Source organism: Protopterus annectens, chromosome 10.part0 (assembly GCF_019279795.1).
Source record: "Protopterus annectens isolate FY-2018-M chromosome 10.part0, PAN1.0, whole genome shotgun sequence".
In the NCBI taxonomy this organism is placed as follows: Eukaryota; Metazoa; Chordata; order Ceratodontiformes; family Protopteridae; genus Protopterus; species Protopterus annectens.
The window spans coordinates 1,790,618,950-1,790,645,825 of record NC_056744.1 but is presented as its reverse complement, the minus strand read 5'-3'; the positions used below and the strand labels follow the sequence as shown (position 1 = coordinate 1,790,645,825).

The 26,876-nt window shown below is 39.7% G+C and overlaps 1 protein-coding gene across 1 annotated transcript in view; it reads right to left on the bottom strand.

Annotated features, from left to right (window-relative positions):
- SLC5A2 (solute carrier family 5 member 2) overlaps nt 1–26,876 on the bottom strand; it is a 261,601-nt gene that overhangs the window by 175,285 nt on the left and 59,440 nt on the right. The window contains exon 5 of the mRNA XM_044086616.1: nt 23,880–23,985. Coding sequence (XP_043942551.1) covers nt 23,880–23,985 — 106 coding nt within the window. The remainder of the gene's footprint in view (nt 1–23,879; nt 23,986–26,876) is intronic.

The window sequence follows — 26,876 nt, the reverse complement described above, 5'->3', positions numbered from 1 at the left end:
GTGTTTTGCATTTTTAAGCCAGTATAAAGCAAACCAGTAGCTGTTATGTCAGTGAAGATTTATACAGTATGGTTAGCCAAGTCACAAGGTTGTGTCCATTTCCTAGACAATATAAATGCACAATTCTAGTTGTGCTAGAATTGAATACTGCATGCTATTTTAAGGTCATGTGAGTGAAGTTATGAAATATGATGGCATGGCATTTAATGGGGGTGTACTTCCGTTGTTGCCACTACAATGTGGGGTGCACAGCAGCAGCACATTTTGTCATACTAGGTGACCGAGAGCTCCAAAGGGCACTATATGGTACACAGGCTGACCTTGTAGTGTGGCTGTAACATGATCTACTGACCTGTCGCTAAATGAACATTTAGGTGCCAGTGAAACTGACATCCATGCTACAGGATCATTTCTATCTCTACTAGTGAAAATATAGGTGTCTCCCAGCCATCTGCACCCAAAATACTGCGTATAGTCCTTGCTTGCATATGCCAGCTTGCGAGTGAGTATAGAATGTTCACAGTACTTCCAGGAATATAGTAGTATCACACAAGCATTCCAGTCATAGGGCTGTGGCTAATGCTATGGACACCATCTGAAGTAGCACAAATGCCTTGCCTGGAACATAGGGAGCGGCACCCATGAGCATTAAGGGCTATCCCTCCACAAATCTCCAGCTAATATGCAGTTAGATAGCATCACTGAGAATGTCTTCTCCAGTGTCCCATGCTGCCCACTTCTGCCCAAAGGGCAACCTGTGTCAGTAATACCCTCAGGGGATGTGTCCCATGGGTCTATATCACTACTTTGAACCATCACTTCAACTAACACATTTCATCAGAAATGCCATTCATCGAATTCCCCTCATGTGGGGAGCTGCACCCCAACACCCCCCACTAACTATATATACCAACTCTGAGATGGCATTATAGTGATGAAAGGGCAAGTTTTCTAATCTTCACTATACCATCTCAGTAGGAACAGTTCAGTGAATGGCATGTTCGATGTAACTGCACTGAAAATGCCATTTGCTGAACTGATTTTTCAATGAACTGATAGGGGCCCATGTCCCACAAATCTCTTACTGGCAAGTTCATATCCAGGACACAAGGCATGTTCCAACTCCTTGTCCTCATGGATATCATGATGGTAACAAGCTGAACAGGGCAAACCAGACTTATCTGCCCCCAGTTCATCCTACAGTATTCCCATGTGCTTCCCAGCACGGTATTCCCATGTGCTTCCAAGCATGTTAAGAACTAATAATCACTGTCTAATATGTCCTGCATCAGCTCCAGGGCCTGGTACTGGCAGACCTTGTCTAGTACACCTTCCTTGGGAGGCACCAAGGGGGCATCCTCAATAGGTGGCCAAACCACTGTAACTGGTTTCTCTCAAACTGGTGGAGCAATGATCTGAGATCCTTACGCTGTCATGGAAAATGCACCCAGCAATCCTCACCTCATTTCTGCTGCTTCAATCTCAGATCTTATCTGGTTGGTCGTTACTCAAGCAATGATGCCCAACAGGTAGAGGGCCTCTACACCCATGAAAGGACATTATTTACACACTGACAAGTACCCTGGAGGGTATTATTGCACTTAGAGAATGGCTATCGATAAAATTGTTGTGTTTTACTTATTTATTTTTTATATATTTTTGATGTAAAATAGTTCCTCTGCCTAATGTTCCAAACTTGCTATAGTATATGTAAATGGTGTTGGAGGAAGCATTTTACATCCAAAATTTAAAATTAAAAAAATATATCCAGATATTTATATTTTTAGTCCCTTACTCCTAAAATGCGTGGTTTGCTGCTAGTCATTAGGGAGTAAAGTTGCTAAATAATTACATACATTTCAGTTTCATACTTAATTTCCTATACAAAATGAATGCTAACACACATCCTGTTATTTAAGCGACTTTGTAATCTTATAAAAACAATATTTAAAATCTCTTCCTATTTTTGGGCCTTTGCTCCCCGTTATTTTAAGCTTCACCCAGATATTTTGAGTTAAGAGGTATGCAAACCTCTTTACTGCTGTCGCCTGTGGTCACCTGATCTTACACTTTGTGACTGACACACACACACACACACACACACACACACACACACACACACACACACACACACACATGCACATACCTACACACACACACACACACACACACACACACACACACACACACACACACACACACACACACACACACACACACACACACACACACACACACACACACACACACACACACACACACACACAGACACACACACACACACACACACACACACACACACACACACACACACACACACACACACACACACACACAGACACACACACACACACACACACACACACACACACACACACACACACACACACACACACACACACACACACACACACACACACACTCCCCACACTTTTTTTGTTTCATTTAAATAATAGTTTGACCAATCTTTCTTTCAATCTCATACACACATATACTCTCGCACACAGACATAAGCACACACACACTTTTTTTATTATTATTTTTTTTAATTTTACACTCACTAAACAGCACAAGTGCTACTTAACAAGAATAAAATAATGGCAGCTATTAGGTTGCTTCCAGTCCAAGCTCCATCGCAGTATACTACACTGCCGTGAAGTGGCTGACCCATTTTTCAGTGGCCATTACCTGTAGATTAACATCAATTGTATTGTATGTACTGATCATGTTGTTCTATTGCATTTTATGTACTGATCATGTTGTTCTATTGCATTGTATGTACTTATCATGTTGATCTTGTCCATTGTATGTACTGATCATGCTGTTTTATTGTATTGTATGCACTGATCATGCTGCGGTGGTGGTGCTGCGGTAGCGTTGTCGCCTCACAGTATGACGTTGTCCTGTTCCATTCTCAGCTAGAGCGATTTCTGTGTGGAGACTGCGTGAATGGGAATACCTTCGTTGAAGGTTGTGCGGCAGGGCTGGCAACTCGGCAAGTAAAAATCTACTGCCAATCATTAGCAGACCGGAGTCCCGCTGTGGCAACCCCTAACCGGGAAAAGCCAAAAGACACAAACATTACCTGTAGATTAACACCCTGTTGGAGAACATTTGTTGTCCAATCAGGATGCAGATCTACAGGTCGCCCATTCTCTAAACAAATCTAATAACCATGAGTGACCATGATTCATCCAGTGATTCTGCTCTGGTGTAACACCTGAGGTACCATCACTTCTACGTTCATCTGCTGTTCAGTTTCTTAATCTCATGATCCCTCATCCCTGTCTCATGAACTAGACCCCAAGAGACTAACTCCTCTACTTAGGGTAATTGCTTCTCTCTGACCTGATGAAACCCTGATTTCTGATTTGGAGGTGCTCCTTTTCTTCTTAACAGATTCCCATTGAGCAAAGAAATCCTCCAAAGCACCCCAGAGATCAGCCACTCAGTGTCTCAAAGACATCATCATCATCTGCAAACAGCAAAGGTGCAATAGGACACACCTTTTAGTATCCTGTCCATGACATCCAGATGTGCTTGCAATGCTTTGTTACAGTAGACATAAAGGTAGCCTGCATCATATATATTTTTCTTAGAATTGGTTGTGAGCATACATAAAATAAATGGTTTACTATCAAAATGTCAAAATTCATATAGTCGCCGTTCATGTGGTTGAAATCATTACATCGACAGTTCAAAATATCGACATTAAAATGTCTACATTTAAATGGTCAACACACACCTGCAAACTAACACTAGTGTTTTACTGTGCTACTTATATATTACAACTCCAGGATCGCACAACAGTGCTGACAAGGATAAATCCTTGCCTGTTGTCAACATAATGTCGACAGAAGGTCGACTGCACTGTCTGTTGACCAAATGAACTACTTAATATTAATGTGTCGACCATATGAATGTTGAGATTTTGATAGTAAACCAATATAAATGCTATGGATGTAAATGTAAACATTTATCTTACCTATGTTGGTAAGAAATGGATACTACAATTGCTGAGGCTTGAAATGTAACAGACAGATATTTTGATGACAATGTGTAATAACGCAGACTTGTAACATGACTTGGGGTATGAGAGTATATTAACAATGTTACAACTGGAATGCATACGCACATCAGAATTACAATTATGGATGTATATGCAGATACGTAATATGTACATCAAGGCTATAACTGTAGATGTTAGGTGAAGGCATGTAATATGTATATCAAGGTTTTAAGTCTGTGTGCATATGTTTTTGTGTGTGTGTGTGTGTGTGTGTGTGTGTGTGTGTGTGTGTGTGTGAAGGCGTGCAAAATGTACATTGATGGTATAAATGCAAATATGTATGCAGGTGTGTAGTATATATACCGTATATATACATATATATATATATATATATATATATATATATATATATATATATATATATATATATATATATATATATATATATATATATATATATATATATATATATATATATATATATATATATATATATATATATATATATATATATATATATATATATATATATATATATATATATATATATATATATATATATATATATATATATATATATATATATATATATATATATACACACACACACACACACACACACACACACACACACACACACACACTATATATATATATATATATATATATATATATATATATATATATATATATATATATATATATATCCAAAATTCATATGGTTGAGGCCCTTATCCTCAACTGTTATGCAATCACTGACTTGGTATGTATAATTTACAGGTGGTTTGGGAGGGTGCAGGGGGGCTTGCCCCCCTCCAAAAACATAAAACAATGTAGATTTTTGTGTTTTTTTTTTTGATAGAAACTCTATCATATGCTCTTGACCATATGAATTTCGAATTTCTGAAAACTCAGTCATCTGACATAGACCCATATATATTTCTGTAACTATAACTCTAACTCTCTCTCTCTCTCTCTATATATATATATATATATATATATATATATATATATATATATATATATGTATGTTTATCTGTGGTTATAACTCTGGTTGCATATGCATGCATGTAATGCGTTCATCAGTGTTATAAGTGTGGATGTATATGCAGACATGTAATATGTACATCATCGATCCCAAAGTGATGCTGTCTGACACTACAGCTCTGGGTGGTACCATCTACCTGCTCTCCTCCACACTTGCATTGGATAGAGGTAATGGAGCTCACAGCCAAACATGTATTATCACAGAACAAATGTCTGGCCACCTTAGGACCTGTGGTTCAGGAGATGACATACCTCTAGAGTCAATCTACATTTCAAACCCAAATAAGACCATAAGCATGCTCCTCATGTTAATGGTGCCATATTACATGATGGAGCACATACAGGTGGCAGCAGAATACCTGTTTTCCCCTGTATCATACCAGTTGAAGACTCTGACAGACTGACACAGAAGATGGAGTTTTGATTACACCACCTGTGGCACATATTCAGAATAACTGGGCAGTGCCACCAGCTGTCGCACATATCATTCAAAATAATTGGGCAGTGCCACCACCTGTGGTACATATTCACAATAATTGGGCAGTGCCACCACCTGTGGCATATATTCAAAATAACTGGGCAGTGCCACCACTTGCGGCACATATTCAAAATAATTGGGCAGCGCCACCACCTGTGGCAAATATTTAAAATAATTGGGCAGTGCCACCACCTGTGGCACATATCATTCACAATAACTGGGCAGTGCTATCACCTGTGGTGCATATTATTCAAAATAATTGTGTAGTGCCACCACCTGTGGCACATCATCTAATGTAATTGGGTTGTGTCACAGGTTCATAAGTACTAGGCTAGCTGCCTTTGCAGGCCATTTTAAGCCCAGAATGTTTCCCTTTTGGTGCTAACCTCTCTCATTTGATGTTAACCTGGCCTTACACTTCCCTTGGTCAATGATTGTATATTACTCCTAGCAAGAATAACTGGGCTCATACCTTAGATGATTTGATTAAAGTCATTTGGCATAGTTCAGTACTGCCTGCCACACATATCACTTGGTGAAGCTGTAAGATTACTTGTGGCACAAGTCACTCATTGTGGCTGTGACACTTCCTGTGGCCCATCACTTGGGATGGCTGTGGCACCACTTGTGGTGTGTCACTCAGTGTGGTTGTGGGATCACCTACAGTGTATCAGTCAGAGTGGGCCATGATATTCAGCATGGGTAGGACATCAGCTGTGCTGCATCATTCATCACAGCTGGGGTACTGCCTGAGGTCCATGTCATTCACTGTGATCTGGGGTATCACTTATAGCATGTTGCTTATTGTGGCTCGAGTACAACCCATGGCACATATCACTTAGCATGGCTAGAGCACCTGCTCTGACACATCACTGTGCACTGATGATGTGCCACATGCGACACATGTCATTTAATATGGCTAGAGCACCTGCTCTGACACATCACTCTGTATTGATGATGTGCCACATGTCATTTAATATGGCTAGAGCACCAGCTCTAATACATTACTCTGCATTGGTTGTATAACACCTGTGACACATGTCACTTAGCATGGCTAGAGCACTGGCTCTGACACATCACTCTGCACTGGTGGTGTGCCACTTGTAACACGTCACTTAGGATGGCTAGAGCACCAAGTCTGACACATCACTTTGCATTAGTGGTGTGTACACATGTCACTTAGCAGGGCTAGAGAACCAGCTCTGACACATCACTCTGCATAGATCTCTTTGGCATGGTGAGTTAATGCAGTGGGTGGTAGGTGAGAGGTGATTAGGTTTGAAACTTGGCAGAGGTGTTCATTTTACCAATATGAGTAACCACTGCAGTATCATCCTCCCTGGTAAGATCTGACCATAAAGAGGTCACTTTCAAAGCCACCATCTCCTCTGATCCCCATCTAGCTGGGGTCAAACAAAAACACTTTTCCAAAGTTGTTTACACCCTCCTGAGGGATGGAACAAACAGCTTCACAGCCCCTCCCCTCTCTAGGAACTGGCACCAGTATCCAAAACTACACCAAATTACTATATGAACATTTATATAGGTGCATGGAATCAGGAATACCTGACAGGACTAAATCATCCTCCGCCAAGAAGAGTAAAACCTGTCTGGTGGACATCTGCAATAAATAAACTCTGTAACAAATGAAAAGAATTGTTTTCCCGGACCAAGAAGAAGCAGGTGCCCAACTGGAAACAATCTCTCCTTAGCCCAAACAAGCAAATAAGAGCACTAGTGAAATCCCCTCGAAGCAAACTTTGAGTCCATATTAGCCACATCTATTAGGGACAATCATAAGGCCTTCTTCACATATGTCCTCAGTCTCAAAGGAAGCACCCAGATCTGTTCAGAACTGGTGGTCAAGGTCAGCACATATACAAATGCTGTAGATATAGCAAACTTGCTGGCTGACAGATTCAGTGAAAATTTCACCCCTCTGTCCCCCATCAGTAAATCAGGACATTCCCAGTACCTGCCCCCTTCCCCTTATATCTATGGATCAGGTCATTACTGCTCTCTCAAAGGCAAAAAATACTGCTCTATGAGACCTGATAACATCCCAGGCTGCATCCTACATGAACTCAGTTAGGAACTTGCAGCACCATTAGGTACCCTATTCAACAAAAGCCTGAGTACCAGCTTTGTCCTAACTGAGTGGAGGACAGCCACTGCCATCCCTTTACACAAATGTGGAGCGTCCGTCAATCCAGAAAATTATAGACCCATCAGCCTAACTAGCCTGATCTGCAAGGCCATGGAATGGATTATCATGGACCTCATTAACAAGGACATTGGCAACCTCCAAACACTGGATGCCACACAGTTTGGCTTCATCAAGGGGAGGTCATATCTGTTAAATTTGGTTGACTTTTTTGAGACAGTCACCAAAGCCATGGATGAGGGGAAGACGGTGCACACTACCTATCTTGACCTTGCTAAAGCCTTCGACACTATTCCCTACTTGAGCAGATAAACTCTCTCAACTAGGCATCAATCCATATGTTACCAGATAGGTAGCTAACTGGCTCACTCATAGAACCCACCTAGTCAAAATAGGGGAAGTCACCTCAAGCAGTAGACCCGTATCGATCAGAGTGCCCCAGGGTTCAGTCTTGGGGCCTCTGTTATTTGTGATAGACTTGTCTGAGGTGCAGGCCAAAACCATTGGGCTATGGCTGACCAGGATTGCAGATGACTGCAAGCTGGGTGCTATCATCATTTCCCCTAGTGATATGGACATCCTTCAAGACGGACTCACCCAGACAAATGACTGGTGCCAGAAACATGTCATCAAGCTGAATACCAAAAAATGTATCATCTTCCCCTTTGGGGAGAGTGACACCCCCTCAAATTATCACATTAATAACAGCATCCTAAGCACACAATCAGTCATGAGGGATTTGGGCACCCAGATTGATAGCAAGCTGACTTTTGACCACCATGTTGCTTCCATTGTACAGAAATCTTTCTACATGGCCCACCTCATAAGTAAGGGTATCTCATCCAGGGACAAGGAGGTCATAATATCACTGTATTCCTCCCTTATAAGGCCCATTATTGAGTACAATGCCCCATTTGGCATGTACCTCGCAAAGCACATGCAGCAGCTGGAGAGACCACAGAGGTTCTTCACCAGGAGAATTCAGGGCCTCAAAAATCTGCCATACACAGATAGGCTAAAAGCCCTATCCCTCTACTCCATTTCATACAGACTCCTCAGAGGTGACCTCCGTCTGGCATACAAGGTGATCTCGGACCCTGCCTTGATGGGACTGCTGCATATCTGCAAGTCAAACTCCACTCGTGTAACCTGCACACGCAGCCTCAACCTGGTCTTTGACATCAACAGGACTTGTTGGAGGGACAGATTCATGTTCCAAAGACTCCCCCCGTGTGTGGAATAGACACCCTGTCCACATCAAGCAGAGCACCTCTTTAACTCTTTTTAAGCACAACCTGGATAACTGGATGGGAAATAGAAAATACATCCCTGGGATTCCACCCATGTCCCTGCTAGACAGGGCTTTGGGTTCGGATTTGTCTAAAGATTGGCTAAACTCTTGGCTAGGCTTATAAGGGCCTCAGGGCCAATAGCCTAGTAACTTCCTATGATCCTATTGGTGATGTATCACCTGTGACACATGTCACTTAGCATGACTAAAGCACTAGCTCTAACACATCACGCTATATTGGTGGTGTGCTACCTGTGACACATTTCACTTAGCATGGCTAGTGCACCAGCTCTGACACATCTCTCTGCATTGGTGGTGTGGCGCCTGTGACGCATGTCACTTAGTTTGTGTGAAGCACCCCTTGCAGCACAAGGCATTCAATATGACTAGGCTGTCCCATGTAGACAGCATCTGGTTTACACTTGTTCAGCACAGTGAGCATCAACTGCTTGCACCTGGTAGGTTATACAGCCTTTTATCTGACTGTCTATCCATCTATCCATATATCTATTTGTGTTAATTGGCAAGTTCCATTTTCAGTAGAGGCCTGGTGAGAAAAGTTCCATTCAGGTAAGGAATACAAAGATTATTGTTACTTACTACAGTCAAAAGTAGAAAAGAATACGAGTTCTTATTATAAACAAGTTAAAGAAGATTGTACAGTGAAAACAAGTATCCCCAACCTTTGTTACATCCAACGATAAACTTGTGACCTTCTCCTTTAAAGTCTCAAACACTGCTCCCCAAACAAATATTTATGAAGATTTCTCAATATTTGCCTGTACCACCGCCAACCCCCATGCAACTCTGGCTACTACATAAGCACTCAACTAGCAAAGTGCTAAGATGTGGTAGTCCATGCTAGAACCAAATATATAAGAAAACTCAAAAACAAACCACCCCAATGATCTACAAGTAAAATAATCTCTATAACAAAAATGTGCAAATGCAAACTCCCTGGACCAGATTGTCAATACGCTGAACGGGGGAGCAAATGTACTGGATCTGGTCTTCACTAATATGGGAGAGTGCTGCACACCCCTTAGTATAATGTCTTATCTGGAAAGGTCAGACCACAGAATGATATCCTTTAAAGTAAAAATAAAACCCAGAACCTCAGCTAACCTTGGAATTTTCAGGAACTACTCTAAGGCTAGCTTTCTACTGTTAAATGATAACCTGGCAAAATTTCAAGGCCCCATAAACCTTGAGAACACTGCTGTCTATGCAGGACTGTTCACAGAAACCCTTTATAAACATGTTAATAGCTGCATAGAGGCAGTCATTCCTACCAAGAATAAGTACAGAATTAACTCAAAAAACAAGCCCCCCCTGGTGGAATCACAACATCAATAGGTTGTATAACAGAAGGAAGAAAATCATGGCAAAAATTTGGAGGTGGAGGTGTTAAAACTCTGTAATGAGGTTTATCTGATTACATGTACAGATCTGCAATCGTGGGACTGCATACATATCTACTGACCTCACAAGACCCAAAAGTAGTGAAAGTTTTGAAACACGAGGAGAATAAGTCTGAGATGGCTTCCCTGCTTAGTTTAGCAGAAGCTTAGAAGCGGGAAAGGAGACCAAACCAGAAGTGGGTAAAAATCACGCAGTAACTGAATGTGCCAAAAAACAAAAGAAAGAATATAAGGTGAAGGATCAGATGAGAAGGCAAGAAATGTGGAAAATGTATAAATATATTTGCAAGTATAGAAACCTCTTGGAACAACCTTATGTTGATCAGGATCGAATGCAGGAATGGTTAAATAGGGGTGAATTCAAACCAAAACATGAAAGGTTAAAATTGGTGGCCCAAGATAGTGGACTACATACACATTGGTTTGAAGTCCACTGAACATATGAGAGAAACAGACAAATATGGGTTTTGTAAAACAGAATTAGAAACAGTTGCACATCTCGTTGCTGGTTGTGATATACTAATGACAGAAGGACTGTATACTGAAAGGCATAATAATGTGGCAAGACTGTTGCACTGGGGATTGTGCAAACATTATAATATTGAAGTAGCTGTAAAACACTGGAAACATGAGCCACAAAGCATTATAGAAAATGATGACATCTACATCACATGGGATCACCCATTACCAACAGACAAAAGTAGCATTGATCATTGAAATTGCTACAACCAGTACTACAGTGTCTTGAGTACAGAGACACAAAGTCAGAAAATCTTAGGATTTGTAGCCAGAAATGAGAGCAATGTGGAAGAAAGATACTCAGACAGTACAAATACATGTAACTCCATACGAATTGCAGGAGGAGTCCTTACTGAGCACATTGCGGGTGCTGCGAAGAGCACTTCTGGATGACATCAAAGATTGAAACAATACTAATTTCATGAACTTTAATCTTAGTTTGACTTAGGAATGGGGTCCATTCCCATCATGGTATTAGAAACATAAAAGATTTGGAGAACTTAAAAAGGGAGGACCTTATCAACAAGGACATAGGTAATCTCCATACTCTAGAACCAACCCAGTTAAGACTGGTTACGGGTACATGACGCTTGTTGAACTTGGCTGACATTTTTGAAAACATTACCAAGGCCCTGGATGAGGGAAAGACAGTGCATACCTCCTACCTTGTCCTAGCCAAGGCATTTGACTCAATCCCCCACTCAGGTATTATAGAGAAACTCTCCCAACTGAGAAGTAACTCTTACATCATTAGATGGGTAGCAAATTGGCTCACCGACAGGACACATACTGTCAAAGTAGGTGACTTGACCTCTAACAGAAGACCAGTCACCAGTGATGTACAGCAGGGTTCTATGCTGGGCCCTTTACTGTTTGGAATGTATTTCTCAGAAGTCCAGGCAAACATGCAAATTGGGTGCACTTATTGAGTTCCCCCAACTATGTTAACATACTGCAGAAAAGGTTAGTGCAGACAAAATGCATTATTATTCTTATTGGAAAAACTGACTTCCCTGCTAATTACATTATAGACAGCACCTCCCTAAAAATAAACCCAGTGGTACATGATCTGGGTACAGAGGCTAATAGTAATCTGAACTTCGACCACCAAGTTTCCACAGTGGTAAGGATATTTTTCTATGTGGTACATCTCATAAGTAAAGGCATTGCATCTGGATCTAAGGATGTTATAATTCCATTATATTGGACCATCCTCAGACCAATAAGAGGGTACACTGCTCCCTTTTGCATTTGCCATGCAACAGCTGGAGAGACCCCAAAGGTTTCTCAGCAAGAAAATACAGGGTACACAAAACAAGACCTCTGAGGAAAGAGTGAAACCCCTAGCACTGTTCTCTGTCTCTTATGGGCTGTAAAGAGGTGACCTGTGCCTGGCCTACAGGGCGATGTTCTGGAATATCCATATTCTGTAGAAACACATTAAAGATATTAGATGTAACTTCAGCAAAAATGGGAAGATTGACCATTGTAGATTTACAATGGAAAGAACAAGAATATAGAATTATAGCATTATATGCTTATACTAATTGTAATGAAAGAGAAAACTTATTTCATCAGATTTTAGACTGTGTAGTGATTGTGTGTGTGTATGTTAACTGTGATTTAAGAGCAAGCGTAAGAAGAAAGGAAATTATATAAGAAAAATGTTAGAAGTTATGAGATGTGGTACGTTAAAACTTTGGAACAAAAATTCATGGACTTACAAAAGGGATATATATATATATATATATATATATATATATATATATATATATATATATATCTGAAATAGATTGTTTTATAGTATCAGAAGGTTTAGTTATAGCAGAAGGGATACAGTTGAAACAGGATTTTCTGATCACCTTGCAATATAGATAGAGATAAAAGAAAACAAGGAACATATAAACATAGGCAAAGGAATAAAAAGGATAAATGAGAAACCATCGAATGAAGAAGGAAAGAGATTAGTAATACAGTTATGGAAAGATCATATTACTAGGAGAACATTTTATAAAAACTGGTGGATGATATTTAAGGAAAAATATTAAAATGTTTTTTGGTGGCAATATGATGTGAGAAAAGTAGAAAAAGAAAAATATAAAAGAAAATATAACGATACAGTGGAAGATTTAGAACATAATTATCGAAAGTACTTTGACAAAGAAAATGAATTCTATGAAAAAAATCAAGAAATAAATAGAATTGTTCTATAACCAGCAGATCAGTGAGATGGCACTCTGCCAAGAATTGTTCTATAACCAGCAGATCAGTGAGATGGCACTCTGCCAAGAATTGTTATATAACCAGCAGATCAGTGAGATGGCACTCTGCCAAGAATTGTTATGTAACCAGCAGATCAGTGAGATGGCACTCTGCCAAGAATTGTTCTATAACCAGCAGATCAGTGAGATGGTGCTCTGCCAAGAATTGTTATGTAACCAGCAGATCAGTGAGATGGCACTCTGCCAAGAATTGTTATATAACCAGCAGATCAGTGAGATGGTGCTCTGCCAAGAATTGTTCTATAACCAGCAGATCAGTGAGATGGCACTCTGCCAAGAATTGTTCTATAACCAGCAGATCAGTGAGATGGCACTCTGCCAAGAATTGTTATATAACCAGCAGATCAGTGAGATGGCACTCTGCCAAGAATTGTTATGTAACCAGCAGATCAGTGAGATGGCACTCTGCCAAGAATTGTTCTATAACCAGCAGATCAGTGAGATGGTGCTCTGCCAAGAATTGTTATGTAACCAGCAGATCAGTGAGATGGCACTCTGCCAAGAATTGTTCTATAACCAGCAGATCAGTGAGATGGCACTCTGCCAAGAATTGGTATATAACTAACAGATCAGTGAGATGGCACTCTGCCAAGAATTGTTATATAACCAGCAGATCAGTGAGATGGCACTCTGCCAAGAATTGTTATATAACCAGCAGATCAGTGAGATGGCACTCTGCCAAGAATTGTTATATAACCAGCAGATCAGTGAGATGGCACTCTGCCAAGAATTGTTATATAACCAGCAGATCAGTGAGATGGCACTCTGCCAAGAATTGTTATATAACTAACAGATCAGTGAGATGGCACTCTGCCAAGAATTGTTCTATAACCAGCAGATCAGTGAGATGGCACTCTGCCAAGAATTGTTATATAACCAGCAGATCAGTGAGATGGCACTCTGCCAAGAATTGTTCTATAACCAGCAGATCAGTGAGATGGTGTTCTGCCAAGAATTGTTCTATAACCAGCAGATCAGTGAGATGGTGCTCTGCCAAGAATTGTTCTATAACCAGCAGATCAGTGAGATGGTGCTCTGCCAAGAATTGTTCTATAACCAGCAGATCAGTGAGATGGTGCTCTGCCAAGAATTGTTCTATAACCAGCAGATCAGTGAGATGGTGCTCTGCCAAGAATTGTTATATAACCAGCAGATCAGTGAGATGGTGCTCTGCCAAGAATTGTTATATAACCAGCAGATCAGTGAGATGGTGCTCTGCCAAGAATTGTTCTATAACCAGCAGATCAGTGAGATGGTGCTCTGCCAATTATTGTTCTATAACCAGCAGATCAGTGAGATGGTGCTCTGCCAAGAATTGTTCTATAACCAGCAGATCAGTGAGATGGTGCTCTGCCAAGAATTGTTCTATAACCAGCAGATCAGTGAGATGGTGCTCTGCCAAGAATTGTTCTATAACCAGCAGATCAGTGAGATGGTGCTCTGCCAAGAATTGTTCTATAACCAGCAGATCATTGAGATGGTGCTCTGCCAAGAATTGTTCTATAACCAGCAGATCAGTGAGATGGCACTCTGCCAAGAATTGTTATATAACCAGCAGATCAGTGAGATGGTACTCTGCCAAGAATTGTTATATAACCAACAGATCAGTGAGATGGCACTCTGCACTCTCCCCTCCTCTCCCTGTCAAAATGGGTGCACCTCAAGGGCCTATCCTAGGGCCTTTACTTTTTAATATCTTTACTTATCAGCTTTACACCTCCTGTCCTCAGTCATATTTAGTGAAATATGCAGATGACTAAAGTCATCACCACAGCCAACTCTCCCTCTAAGCGCTTCTCAGCTACTCAGGCATTTTTTAACTTAGTTGAAACATGGCTGTCCAACAACCAGCTCATCCTTAACCCAAAAAACAAAGCTGTTACTCTACCTAAAAGTTTAACAATATTAAACTCTCCTTCTCCATACAGTCCCTTAATAACACTCCCATTCAGGTAGAATCAGTACTAAGCTCTTAGGCGTAACCATCAACGATCAGCTTAAATTTGACTCGCATGTTAATAAATGTATCAAAAAGACTCATTGAAAACTAGGGCTGCTTTGCTGTAACTAGAAATTCCTTACCTCTGAAGCCAAGATTACTCTGTCTTACCTACCTTCTACCCAGTCTAATGTACAATTCTCAAATTCTCACAAATCTTAACTCAGCACTCCTGACCAAACTTGAATCTACCTAAAACAAGGTAGCTAGATTTGCTACCCGACAAACCTACAAATCCCATCACTGTCTCTCTGTAAAACACCTAAACTGGCTTGAATTACCCCACCAGCTTCTTCTCTCTCATCTCCAGATCATCCATCTATCCTATACCAGCATTCCTACTGCCCAGCACTATCCCCTCTCATCTCCCATTATTCTCCCTCCAGACCTCTCCGAAGCTCTAACCAAGACCTACTACAAATCTACAAACCCAAGTCTAAATTTGGACGCAACACGTGCAGCTATCACCCCACTATTGCCTAGAATAGGCTCCCACTAGAAATCAGGACCCTTACACATCCCAAACCATTTAAGACAGCCGCCAAAGAGCACTTTAAAAGTCACTGGTCCTGTCACTGCACTCTCCCTCCTTAACACCCCCTACTTCTCATACCTTAATCTACTTTCTGCCCTTAACTCACTCTTCTCACTGGCTCTCTCTAATCTTCCTTGACTACTCTTTCTACCGTCTTCTAAAATCTATTAAGCAAATTGCCTCAGAGAAACATTATATTGTAATTGAATTGCCTTCATGCAACTATATCATGATAAAACTGGGTTTTTGTAACCACTTACCCCAAAAACTGTACTCATCTTAATGACATATTTCTTTTTATACATCTTGAAATAGTTATGCTTTACTCCTGATTATTGACACTGTATAACATTGTATTGCTACTTAATGCCTTGTAATAATCCTGAAACATTGCTGTTTAATGCTAATTTATAATGAAAATTGAATAATATGTTGGAGCTTTTATCTGAAAAAGGGCTCTTCAGCTCAGTCGGACAATCACGGTCAACAAATGTAAAATAAATAAATAAAATATAAACAAAGATATTTTTGCAAGGAAAAAGAGAAGAAGTATTGAGTTACTTAAGTAAATTAGTAAAGGAAGATGGTAGTGTAACAAGAGAAATAAAATTGTAAAAGGAGAAATAGAAAGAACTGAGGAAAATATTATGAATATGTATACAATATGTGCTAGAAATGTTTAAAGAAAAACAGAAGGTAGTGAAAAAAACATGGAAAGTAAAAAAGTTAACAGAAAAAGTGAATAAAGAATTGGAAATGGAGATTTCTTTAAATGAGCTAGATAAAGTACTAGGACAATTAAATATAGATTTGGCTGCAGGCCCAGATGGAATAGGGTATGAAATGTATAAATATTTAAGGGATGGGCAAAAAACATTTTAAAGATTTTGAATGAATGATTAAATGAAGGTTTTATGTATAAAGAATTATGAAGTGGAATACTTAAATCCATATGGAAGAAGGAAGAGAGAAGACAATTGGAGACCAATAATATTGAATAATAAAGATTATAAGATCTTTCTGAAAATAATACAAAAGAGATTTGAAACTAAAATAGAAAATATTATGGAATATAGCATATATAGCATAAACGGGAAGGGTTGTCAAGAACTATTAATGATAGAGAAATTCTGGATGATCAGAAAAGAAGAAGCAAAAAATCATGATAGGAGCTCTTAATAAGGCATTTGACATGGGTCTATATTATATTCTCGAAAGCCGACAATGTCGAATCTGACATTGTCGACATGAGAATATCGAACGCTCAGAATCTCGAGCATGTAAATGGAAATCTCCATAAGGGGAGATTTCTGTTTACTGCAATGCAGTGCGGTCTCAGAGTTGGTATATTTAAGTAGCGGGGGGGGGGGGCAGTGGGCCCCCATGCTTAAACCAGTTAGGGTACTTTTTTTTTTTGTCTTTTTATAAGGTCGATGTTTGAAGACATCGACCATATGTCGTTTGATGTTTTTAACAGTCAATCTTATAATATAGACCCTTTGACATAATTGGACATGAAATCTTATGGGTAATAATGAAAGAATATAAGTGAGAGAGTTACGAAATGATGTATGTTAGCTTATAGTAATAATAAAATAAAAATACTTCTAAATGGCTGGTTAAGCCAGGAGGTAAATATGAAGAGTGGTGTAAGACAGGGATGTCCAATGAGTTCTATTACTCTTTGCATTAGTTATGAATGTGATAGTATGTGAAATAAATTATAAAATGAAGGAGATGGGGTATATATAACACCTGAAGGGTTAAGAATTCCAGTTCTATGAACATATACAAATCACATTATAATAATTGCAAAAAACAACATTTAGACAAAAGAAGCAATAATTTTCACAAATGAGTGTCTAGAGATGATAGGATGGCTTTAAATAAAGAGACAAGTAAAGGTTTAGGTGATGTAGCAAAGATCTGGGTTATATATTTTACATTGAATGAACTATCTGTGTTAAGTATAACATTTGAAAATAAAGATGTAAGTAAAATTCAATGGGGAAAACAATAGAAGAAATAAAGCAAACATTTTTTTTTGTTCTGGAGAACATATAAATGATCATTCAGAAAAAAAGGCTTATTTGATAAATTCATTACCGATTGGAAAAATAGCATAGTTAGCAAGTTTTTTTTTTTTGCCAACAGCATTTGAAAAGGAATTGTTGTTGTTGTGTCTTTCGGCTTTTCCCAGGGGTCGCCACAGTGGAACTCCGGTCCGCTAATGATTGGCAGTAGATTTTTACGTGCCGAGTTGCCGGCCCTGACACACAACCTTCAATGAAGGTACGCCCATTCATGCATGTCTCCACATAGAAGACGCTCTAGCTGAGAATCGAACAGGACAACGTCTTACTGTGAGGTGACAACGCTACTGCAGCACCACCACCACCACAGTCTAGCATTTGAAAATGAATTATTACAAATTGTTTCATTTATATGGAGTTCTAGATCCATTCAAATAGCCTTAACCTCTCCACCATCACCACACCCACTCCTGATTTCCACCCAGCTTAACTTATCATCCTCAACTGCCATCTTAACCCCCATAAGACAATTGTCCTTGCCTCCATTTATATTCCCCCGTAATAATATTCCAATCTTAGAATCTATACTGTCTTGGTTCTCTCTCAACATACCCTATGAAACTATCATCTTAGGTGATGTTAACATAGACTGGACCAAACTTTCCACTAAATCCCCACAGCTCTGCATCAGCCTCTATGGATTCCACCAACTGATAACATCCCCTACTCACCTACACAATAACACCTCTTCCACATCGACCATAGACCGGATTCTCACTAACTCTCCCAACCTTTACCACAGGCCAACTACCTTGCCAAACTCTTTGAGTGACCATCTTCCTAGTAGCATAATACGCCACTCTTCCCAGGCAGTCAAACCTCACTCTTATAGAGACTGTCGTAAATTACATAACTTTAATACTACCCAATTCAACTCTATCCTCTACCATTGACTGGTCCATCCTTAAACAACTGCCTCTGAATGATGCTGTTCACAAATTTAATAGCATATTCCTTGATATACTCAACTCCTTAGCCCCTACAAGGTGTATTAAAATCAAATCTAACTTTGTCCCCTGGCTTTCAGACAGCAGTCTGTTCATTGGCTCTCCTCCTGCTCACCCCACCTCCCAGTAACTACTGGGGTGCCTCAAGGCTCCATCCTGGGACCCCTCCTATTCAACATCTTTACAAATGAACTACATACCTCCTGCAAACAATCTGTACTAGTTCAATATGCTGACGCTTCAACTCTCATCTGCACTTCCAACAATATCTCTGACCTTCACACACTCACCCAGGACACCTTTGTATCTGTGGAAAAATGGCTAGCTGATAATCTACTTATCCTAAACCCCAAGAAAACCAAACTCCTGTTATTCTACCCACGGATACTCTCTCACCTAAAATCTAACTTTCTTATCTCATCCTCCAATAACACCACCATACAACCTGACTCCCACACAAAACTTCTAGGAGCCATCATTGATGATAAACTTACATTTAACCTACACATCCTTCAAAGTATAAAGAAAATCCACCAAAAGCTAGGTATGCTCTACCAAAACCATAGATTCCTGACATACGATGCCAGACTGTCCGTGGCACAGGCTCTTCTTCTTCCCTCCCTTGTCTATGCCACCCCAATACTAACTAATATTCAAATGACTACCCTGGCCAAACTCCAACAAACTTACCACAAAATAGCAAGATTCAACACAAACTCCCCTCATAACTCACACCACTGCCTCACAGTCAACTCACTACAATGGCTACAACTCCCGCGACAACAACTTCTATCTCCGTTACAAATTATTCACGCCATACTTTATAAACCATCATCCTGCCCTGTCCTGTCCTCCTTGGTATCCATCTACAAACCAACTCGCACACTGCGTACTTCTAACCAACAACTCCTTGATATCTACCAACCAAAAAAAACTATTGTAGACTACTTCATAAATCCACCTTATCCTAGGCATGGAATAACCTCCCATCCCAATTGCACTCCATTACACACCCTTTACAATTTAAGAAAGAACTCAAACTACACTTTATGAGAACCAAAACTTGTACTTGCCATGACCCTACCTAACTCCAGTTCTACTCTGTAGTACACATTTCATTACAACTTCACAGCATACTTTTTTATCACTCCAGTACTATTACTGTTTTACCACAATATCATAGAATCCTCTAAGTATATCTCCCACATTTATTTCTCTGACATCTCATTATACCTCTAGATATCCCTTACACCCCTTTCATGAACTTGCTATACACCTTACCACACCAGTTATAGAACAGCTACACACACACACACACACACACACACACACACACACACACACACACACACACACACACACACACACACACACACACACAAATGTTTTTCTTTGCAATACAGAACTTATGTGTACTTGTAATGTTTGTCAGTAATGATATATTTTGAAAGGGTTTGTAGACATATATTTTTAACATAAATTTTAATGATGCCTTACTTAATGGTGTGTGAATTCAATTATGTGTTTTCATTGGCCAACTGTTGAAATTGGATAATTTGGGAGGGTATTTAAGCTATTCATTTTTTGATTTTTGCAACTCTGATGATGCCTATGGAACCCAAGGTGAAAGCACTTCGTTGTTGTGTTATCTGCCTCTGTTTGTGCGATTAAAGCAGTTTTTTATCTTAAATCGAGTGTTGTGACGTTATTCATTTTTATTGTACACTAAACTGTTATGTATACTTAAACTGTCTGTAACTGGAACTTTTCTCCTCGGGCCTCTATTAAAAATGGGCTCCTGGCCCAGCTGGACTAACCTGGTTACCAAATGTCAAATAAATAAATAAACAGACCCAGCAAAAAGAGGAGTTTTGTATGTAAATAAATAAAGAGGTTTAGGGTTAATGAACCCAGAGGTATACACTGCTTCATTAAATTTGCACAAAGTGTTAAAGTGGATAAATGAAACAGATGAGGGATTAGTAGTAAAACTGTATAAATATTAAGTATGATAACATCTGGGGTGCAGTAAAAAAGAGTAAACAAGAAAAATAGTGTATAAATGAAGAAATAAAATGTTTCCAAGAAAAAATATTTATGTGGAAAATAAAAATTGATGATATAGAAAAAGATTGAACAGTATGGTATAAAAATGTGATGATAAAATACTACCATGTAAAACCATGGGAGAATCTAACAGATGAAAAAAATAAAGCTATAAAAATAATAATCAAATAGCGTAATCAGAAGGTAGAATGTCAAGATTCTTTTTGTGGAGAGTGGTAATAGATAAACTGCCAGTAAAAGGATTGTGCCATTTAAAAAGAAAAAGTGATATAATATGTTTACATTGTCAAGAAGAAGAAACTATTGAACATGTTTTTGAAATTTAGAAGAGTAAAAAGTTATGAGGAAAACTGTTTATAGGAGATTTTTTTGAAATATAAAAGAAGTGGATAAAATGAACATGCATATGATTAAATACAGATATCATAAGAACAGAAGTAAAGAATATGTTAAAAGTGTAGACACAGTTGTTTTATGTTATATGGATTACATGGAATGAAAGAATAAATTAAATTATGTTTAATGGTAAATGTAGTTTAGCAAGAATATTAAGTAAAACCAGATGGTGGTTATGGAAGAAGGAGTGTGGGTCTAATATGGATGAAAATTTAGCATGAGTGTAAAGGAAATAATGAATATGTGTAAACAGATTTGTATATTTATATATTTGTACATATGTAAATATTTTGTAAATAAGAGTTATTTTTGTATACAAATAAAGGACCCCTGTTCTTTTCAATAGGTGCCATGGGATCTTTTACATCCACCTGATTTATCACCAACTCGGGTAGATGGGACCTTCAGTTTAATGTCTCATCTGAAGGACGACACACTCAGATGTGCAGCCCCTCCCCCAGTCCAGGAAATTCATCTCCCTGTTGTGGGAATAGAACTCACAAACTTCTGCGCCAAAGCTGAGTGTACTACCTGTTGCACCACTAACACTGCTTGGATTTATATTAATGCTATTATTTTACCGTGTTGAGTTTGGACTATCTCATCCTAGTGCTCACCTGTGCCTGGGTGTGCTTGGTTGCACATGCAAGCAGTTTGTAGCATTATCTGTCTACTAGTGATGTTGGATTTAGGACTACTACAATTGTTGTACCCTGCTGTGTATTTCTCAGGCATGGCTGATTAATTGAGTACCCTGCTGCACTGTATCTGCTTTGAAAGCATCTACTGTGTCATTTCTTAACTGGAGGGTTACATGTTATCTCCATGCCTGTTGTATTTAAATGTTTCTTTGAAAGCAGTTCACTGCATTAGATCTACTTTTTACACTGTATTTAATACTGTGGTATCAGAGCCTGGGGCTGTCTGTTGAGTACTGTGTTGTGACACCCACAACTATTGTATCAAGTATCTCTTGTAACATTGTATCTATCTTATTAACCATATTTTGGAATCAGTTGTTATATGCAGCTTTTAGAATATTCTGCTGAAGTATCTGTGCCCGCTGTTCAGTCCATCTCCACTTAATGTTTGGCACTGACCAGATGGCACTCATTCCAGTGACCCTCGCTTGCCAGTGGCAGAGTGGTAGGCAGGGAATGTCTAAATGAGGTTGCATGGTTTTGAAGATAAAACGTGGGCCTTTTTTGCAATTATGGATTGGACTGCCACCACTCAGGTCATATTCACATGACTAATAGTTTATGGAAGGGAGAGATTGCTAGAAACCAACAGGGAGTATAAATAAAATAATTCCCATATCTTAATAAGACAGCTGATACACTCTTTTCTGTTATCTCTTATCTCAAGAGTAAATAGGTCTGATGATTGTCACCTAGCTGGAAGCAAATGGGTCTTTGGGGCTGTATTTCTACTCAGTATGTAATGATCATCATGTACTGTAAAACGAACTCCGCCAGTCTCGCTACCTGGAGGTACTTGTCCATTTCTGGTACATATTTAAGATGTAAAATGGTGGGAGTGTATGGTGAAAACATCCAACTTATTAATGGACTTTACATGGTGTTAGTATCATGATGGCCATATAATGGCCTGCAGCCCAGATTTAAGAAACACACAGATGTAATGCACAGTGTCTCATTGCCTCATTGTTCATGCAGCACATCAGTCCATATTTAACAGACACAGATGTAATGTACAGCATTCCATTGCCCGACTGTTCATACTGTTCATCCCATATTTAGCAAACACACATGTAATGCACAGTGTCTCATTGTCTGACTGTTCACACTGCACATCAGGCCATATTTAACAAACACAGATGTAATGCACAGTGTCTTATTGCCCAACTGTTCATATTGCATATCAACACACATTTGGCAAACATACTTCTAATGCACAGCATCCCATTGCCAGACTGTCTATACTATTCATCGCATATTTAACAAACACACGTTTAGTGCACAGCATTGCATTGCCTCACTGTTCATACAGCTCATCAGCCCATATATAACAAACACGTGTTTAGTACACAGCATTGCATTGCCTCACTGTTCATACAGCTCATCAGCCCATATATAACAAACACGTGTTTAGTACACAGCATTGCATTGCCTCACTGTTCATACAGCTTATCAGCCCATATATAACAAACACGTGTTTAGTACACAGCATTGCATTGCCTCACTGTTCATACAGCTCATCAGCCCATATTTAACAAACACATGCTTAGTGCACAGCATTGCATTGCCTCACTGTTCATATTACTCATCAGCCCATATAAAACAAACACACGTTTAGTGCACAGCATTGCCTCACTGTTCATATCACTCATCAGCCCATATATAACAAACACACATTTAGTGCACAGCATTGCATTGCCTCACTGTTCATATTACTCATCAGCCCATATATAACAAACACACGTTTAGTGCACAGTATTGCTTTGCCTCACTGTTCATATTACTCATCAGCCCATATTTAACAAACACACGTTTAGTGCACAGCATTGCATTGCCTCACTGTTCATATTACTCATCAGCCCATATATAACAAACACACGTTTAGTGCACAGCACTGGTTATACTGCTCATTTATGTGTAGCATTTGTACCTGTAACAGTGTAGAGAGCTGTGATTCCCAGTAATGCCAAGACAGCAACATATATATTCCAGCCGAGTGCTTGCTGGATGAACACTGCTCCAGAAAACATGTCCACCTACAAGAAAAAAACATATGAAACAGCTGTTAAGTATTCTTCTGGCACACCGTGAGAATTGGTTGATCCCCCCACTCAGTCAGGTATATTATTCTGCTGTCTTATGCATCCTTCTTCATACCCTTTGCTCAAACCATACTACCCGATAAAAAAACTCCACTGATATATACTATGATACTTATATATGTCATTTTGCATGTTTTGTTTCTATAATTACTGTACAGGTGCTGATTATTGTATTTTCTAGTCCCCCTCTGTAAATTGACTCTATACAATAGGCTCAAACTAATCGAAAAAATATAAGTAAATAAATAAGTACAGAAGTAATACACATATGGACTTTGGCATATAAGGAAAAACTGTAAATAAAGAAATACATAAACAATATACAATACCTTAGCACATATAAAGACTGTTTGCCCTGACTAGTGAGTCTGCTAACCTTTTAATGATGCAGATTCCAAATAACTGATAGAAATACATATGCAATATCTTGATACCATCTCTGATACCTTCCTTGTACCCCATTGTCCACGTTTCCCTTAGCATATTAATACCACTTCAATTCCCAGTGTGTTTTTCCCCAGAACTGTAATCCTTTCCTCACACATCATGTCTCTCATTCCCCTTACCATATTAGTAACCATTACATATCGTGGTGCGCAAATTCCCATCACACTGAGCCTTTCCTTATACCCCATGTTCTCATTCCCCTTCCATATTAGTAACCATTACATATCGTGGTGCGCAAATTCCCATCACACTGAGCCTTTCCTTATACCCCATATTCTCCTTTCCTTACTATATTAGTGACTTTTTCATATCCTGGTACACACATTTCCACCACACTGAGTTTTTCCTCATACCCTATGTTCCCATTTCCTTACCATATGGTGGTGGTGCTGCGGTAACGTTGTCACCTCACAGTAAGACATTGTCCTGTTCGATTCTCAGCTAGAGTGTCTTCTGTGTGGAGACATGCATGAATGGGTGTACCTTCATTGAAGGTTGTGCATCAGGGCTGGCATCTCGGCACATAAAAATCTACTGACAATCATTAGCGGACCGGAATTCCGCTGTGGCGACCCCTAACCGGGAAAAGCCGAAAGACACAACAACAACATTAGTAACCCTTCCATATCCTGGTGCATGCATTCCCTAACCCTTCCATATCCTGGTACATACATTCGCGTTGCACTGAGCTTTTCCTCATACCCCATGTTCTCATTCCTTTACCATATTAGTAACGCTCCCATATCCTGGTACACACATTCCCACTGCACTGAGTTTTTCCTCATACCCCATGTTCCCATTTCCTTACCATATTAGTAACCCTCCCATATCCTGGTGCATGCATTCCCATTGCACTGAGCTTTTCCTCATACCCCATGTTCCCATTTCCTTACCATATTAGTAACCCTCCCATACCCTGGTGCATGCATTCCCATTGCACTGAGCTTTTCTCATATCCCATGTTGAAATTTCCTTACCATATTAGTAACCCTTCCATTCCCCAGTGTGTGCATTCCCACTGCACTGAGCCTTTCCTCATATCCCATGTTCCCATTCCCTTAGCCTATTATTATGCCATGTTCCAATTTCCTTACCATGTTAGTAATCATTCATTTTCCCAATCTGAATATTACCAGTAATATCAGCCTTTCCACTTAATCTATGTCCCTCATTCAATTACCATCGTGATAACCATTGCATTTCACAGTATGGACATTTCTAATGCTATAAGTCTTTCATACCCTTTGTATCCCATTCACCTTACCATGTTACTAGCCCTTCCATTGCCCAAAGTGTACAGTCCCAGTACTATGGAGCTTTCCTCACACCCCATATCCCACATTCACTTATGTTGGTTACCATTCCCACAGTACATACAATCTCAGTACTGTGAGCCTTTCGTCTGACACCATATCCCACATTCACCTTACCATGTTAGTAAGCCTGCCATTGCCCAATGTGTATACTCCCAGTACCATGGAGCTCTCCTCACACCCCATATCCCACATTAACTTATCATTGTGGTTACCATTCCCACAGTATGTACTTTCCCAGTGCTGTGAGTCTTTCCTCACACACCATGTCCCCCATTGTCCTTGCCATGTTAGTAATCCTTCCATTTCCCAGTGTGTACACTGCCAGTACTATGGAGCTTTCCTCACACCCCATATCCCACATTCACTTATCAAGCTGGTTACCATTCCCACAGTATGTACAATCTAAGTACTGTGAGCCTTTCATCACACACCATATCCCACATTCACCTTACCATGTTAGTAATCCTTTCATTGCCCAATGTGTACACTCCCAGTACTATAGAGCTTTCCTCACAGTCCATGTCCCACATTCACTTATCATGTTGGTTACAATTCCCACAGTATTCACATTCCCAGTACTATGGAGCTTTCCTCACACTCTCACACTCCATGTCCCCCATTCCTTACCATGTCAGTAACCCTTCCATTGCCCAGAGTGTACACTCCCAGTACTATGGAGCTTTCCTCACAGTCCATATCCCACATTCACTTATCATGTTGGTTACCATTCCCACAGTATGTACACTCCCAGTACCATGGAGCTCTCCTCACACCACACATCCCATATTAACTTATCACTGTGGTTACTATTCCAACATTATGTACAATCCCAGTGTTGTGAGCCTTTCCACACACACCATGTCCCACACTTTCCTTACCATGTATTACTAGCCTATCCATTGCCCATTGCCTACACTCCAGTACTGTGGAGCTTTACTCACACTCCATATCCCATATTCACTTATCATGTTGGTTACCATTACCACAGTATGTACATTCCCAGTACTATGGAGCTTTCCTCACACTCCATGCCCCACATTCACTTATCATGTTGGTCACCAT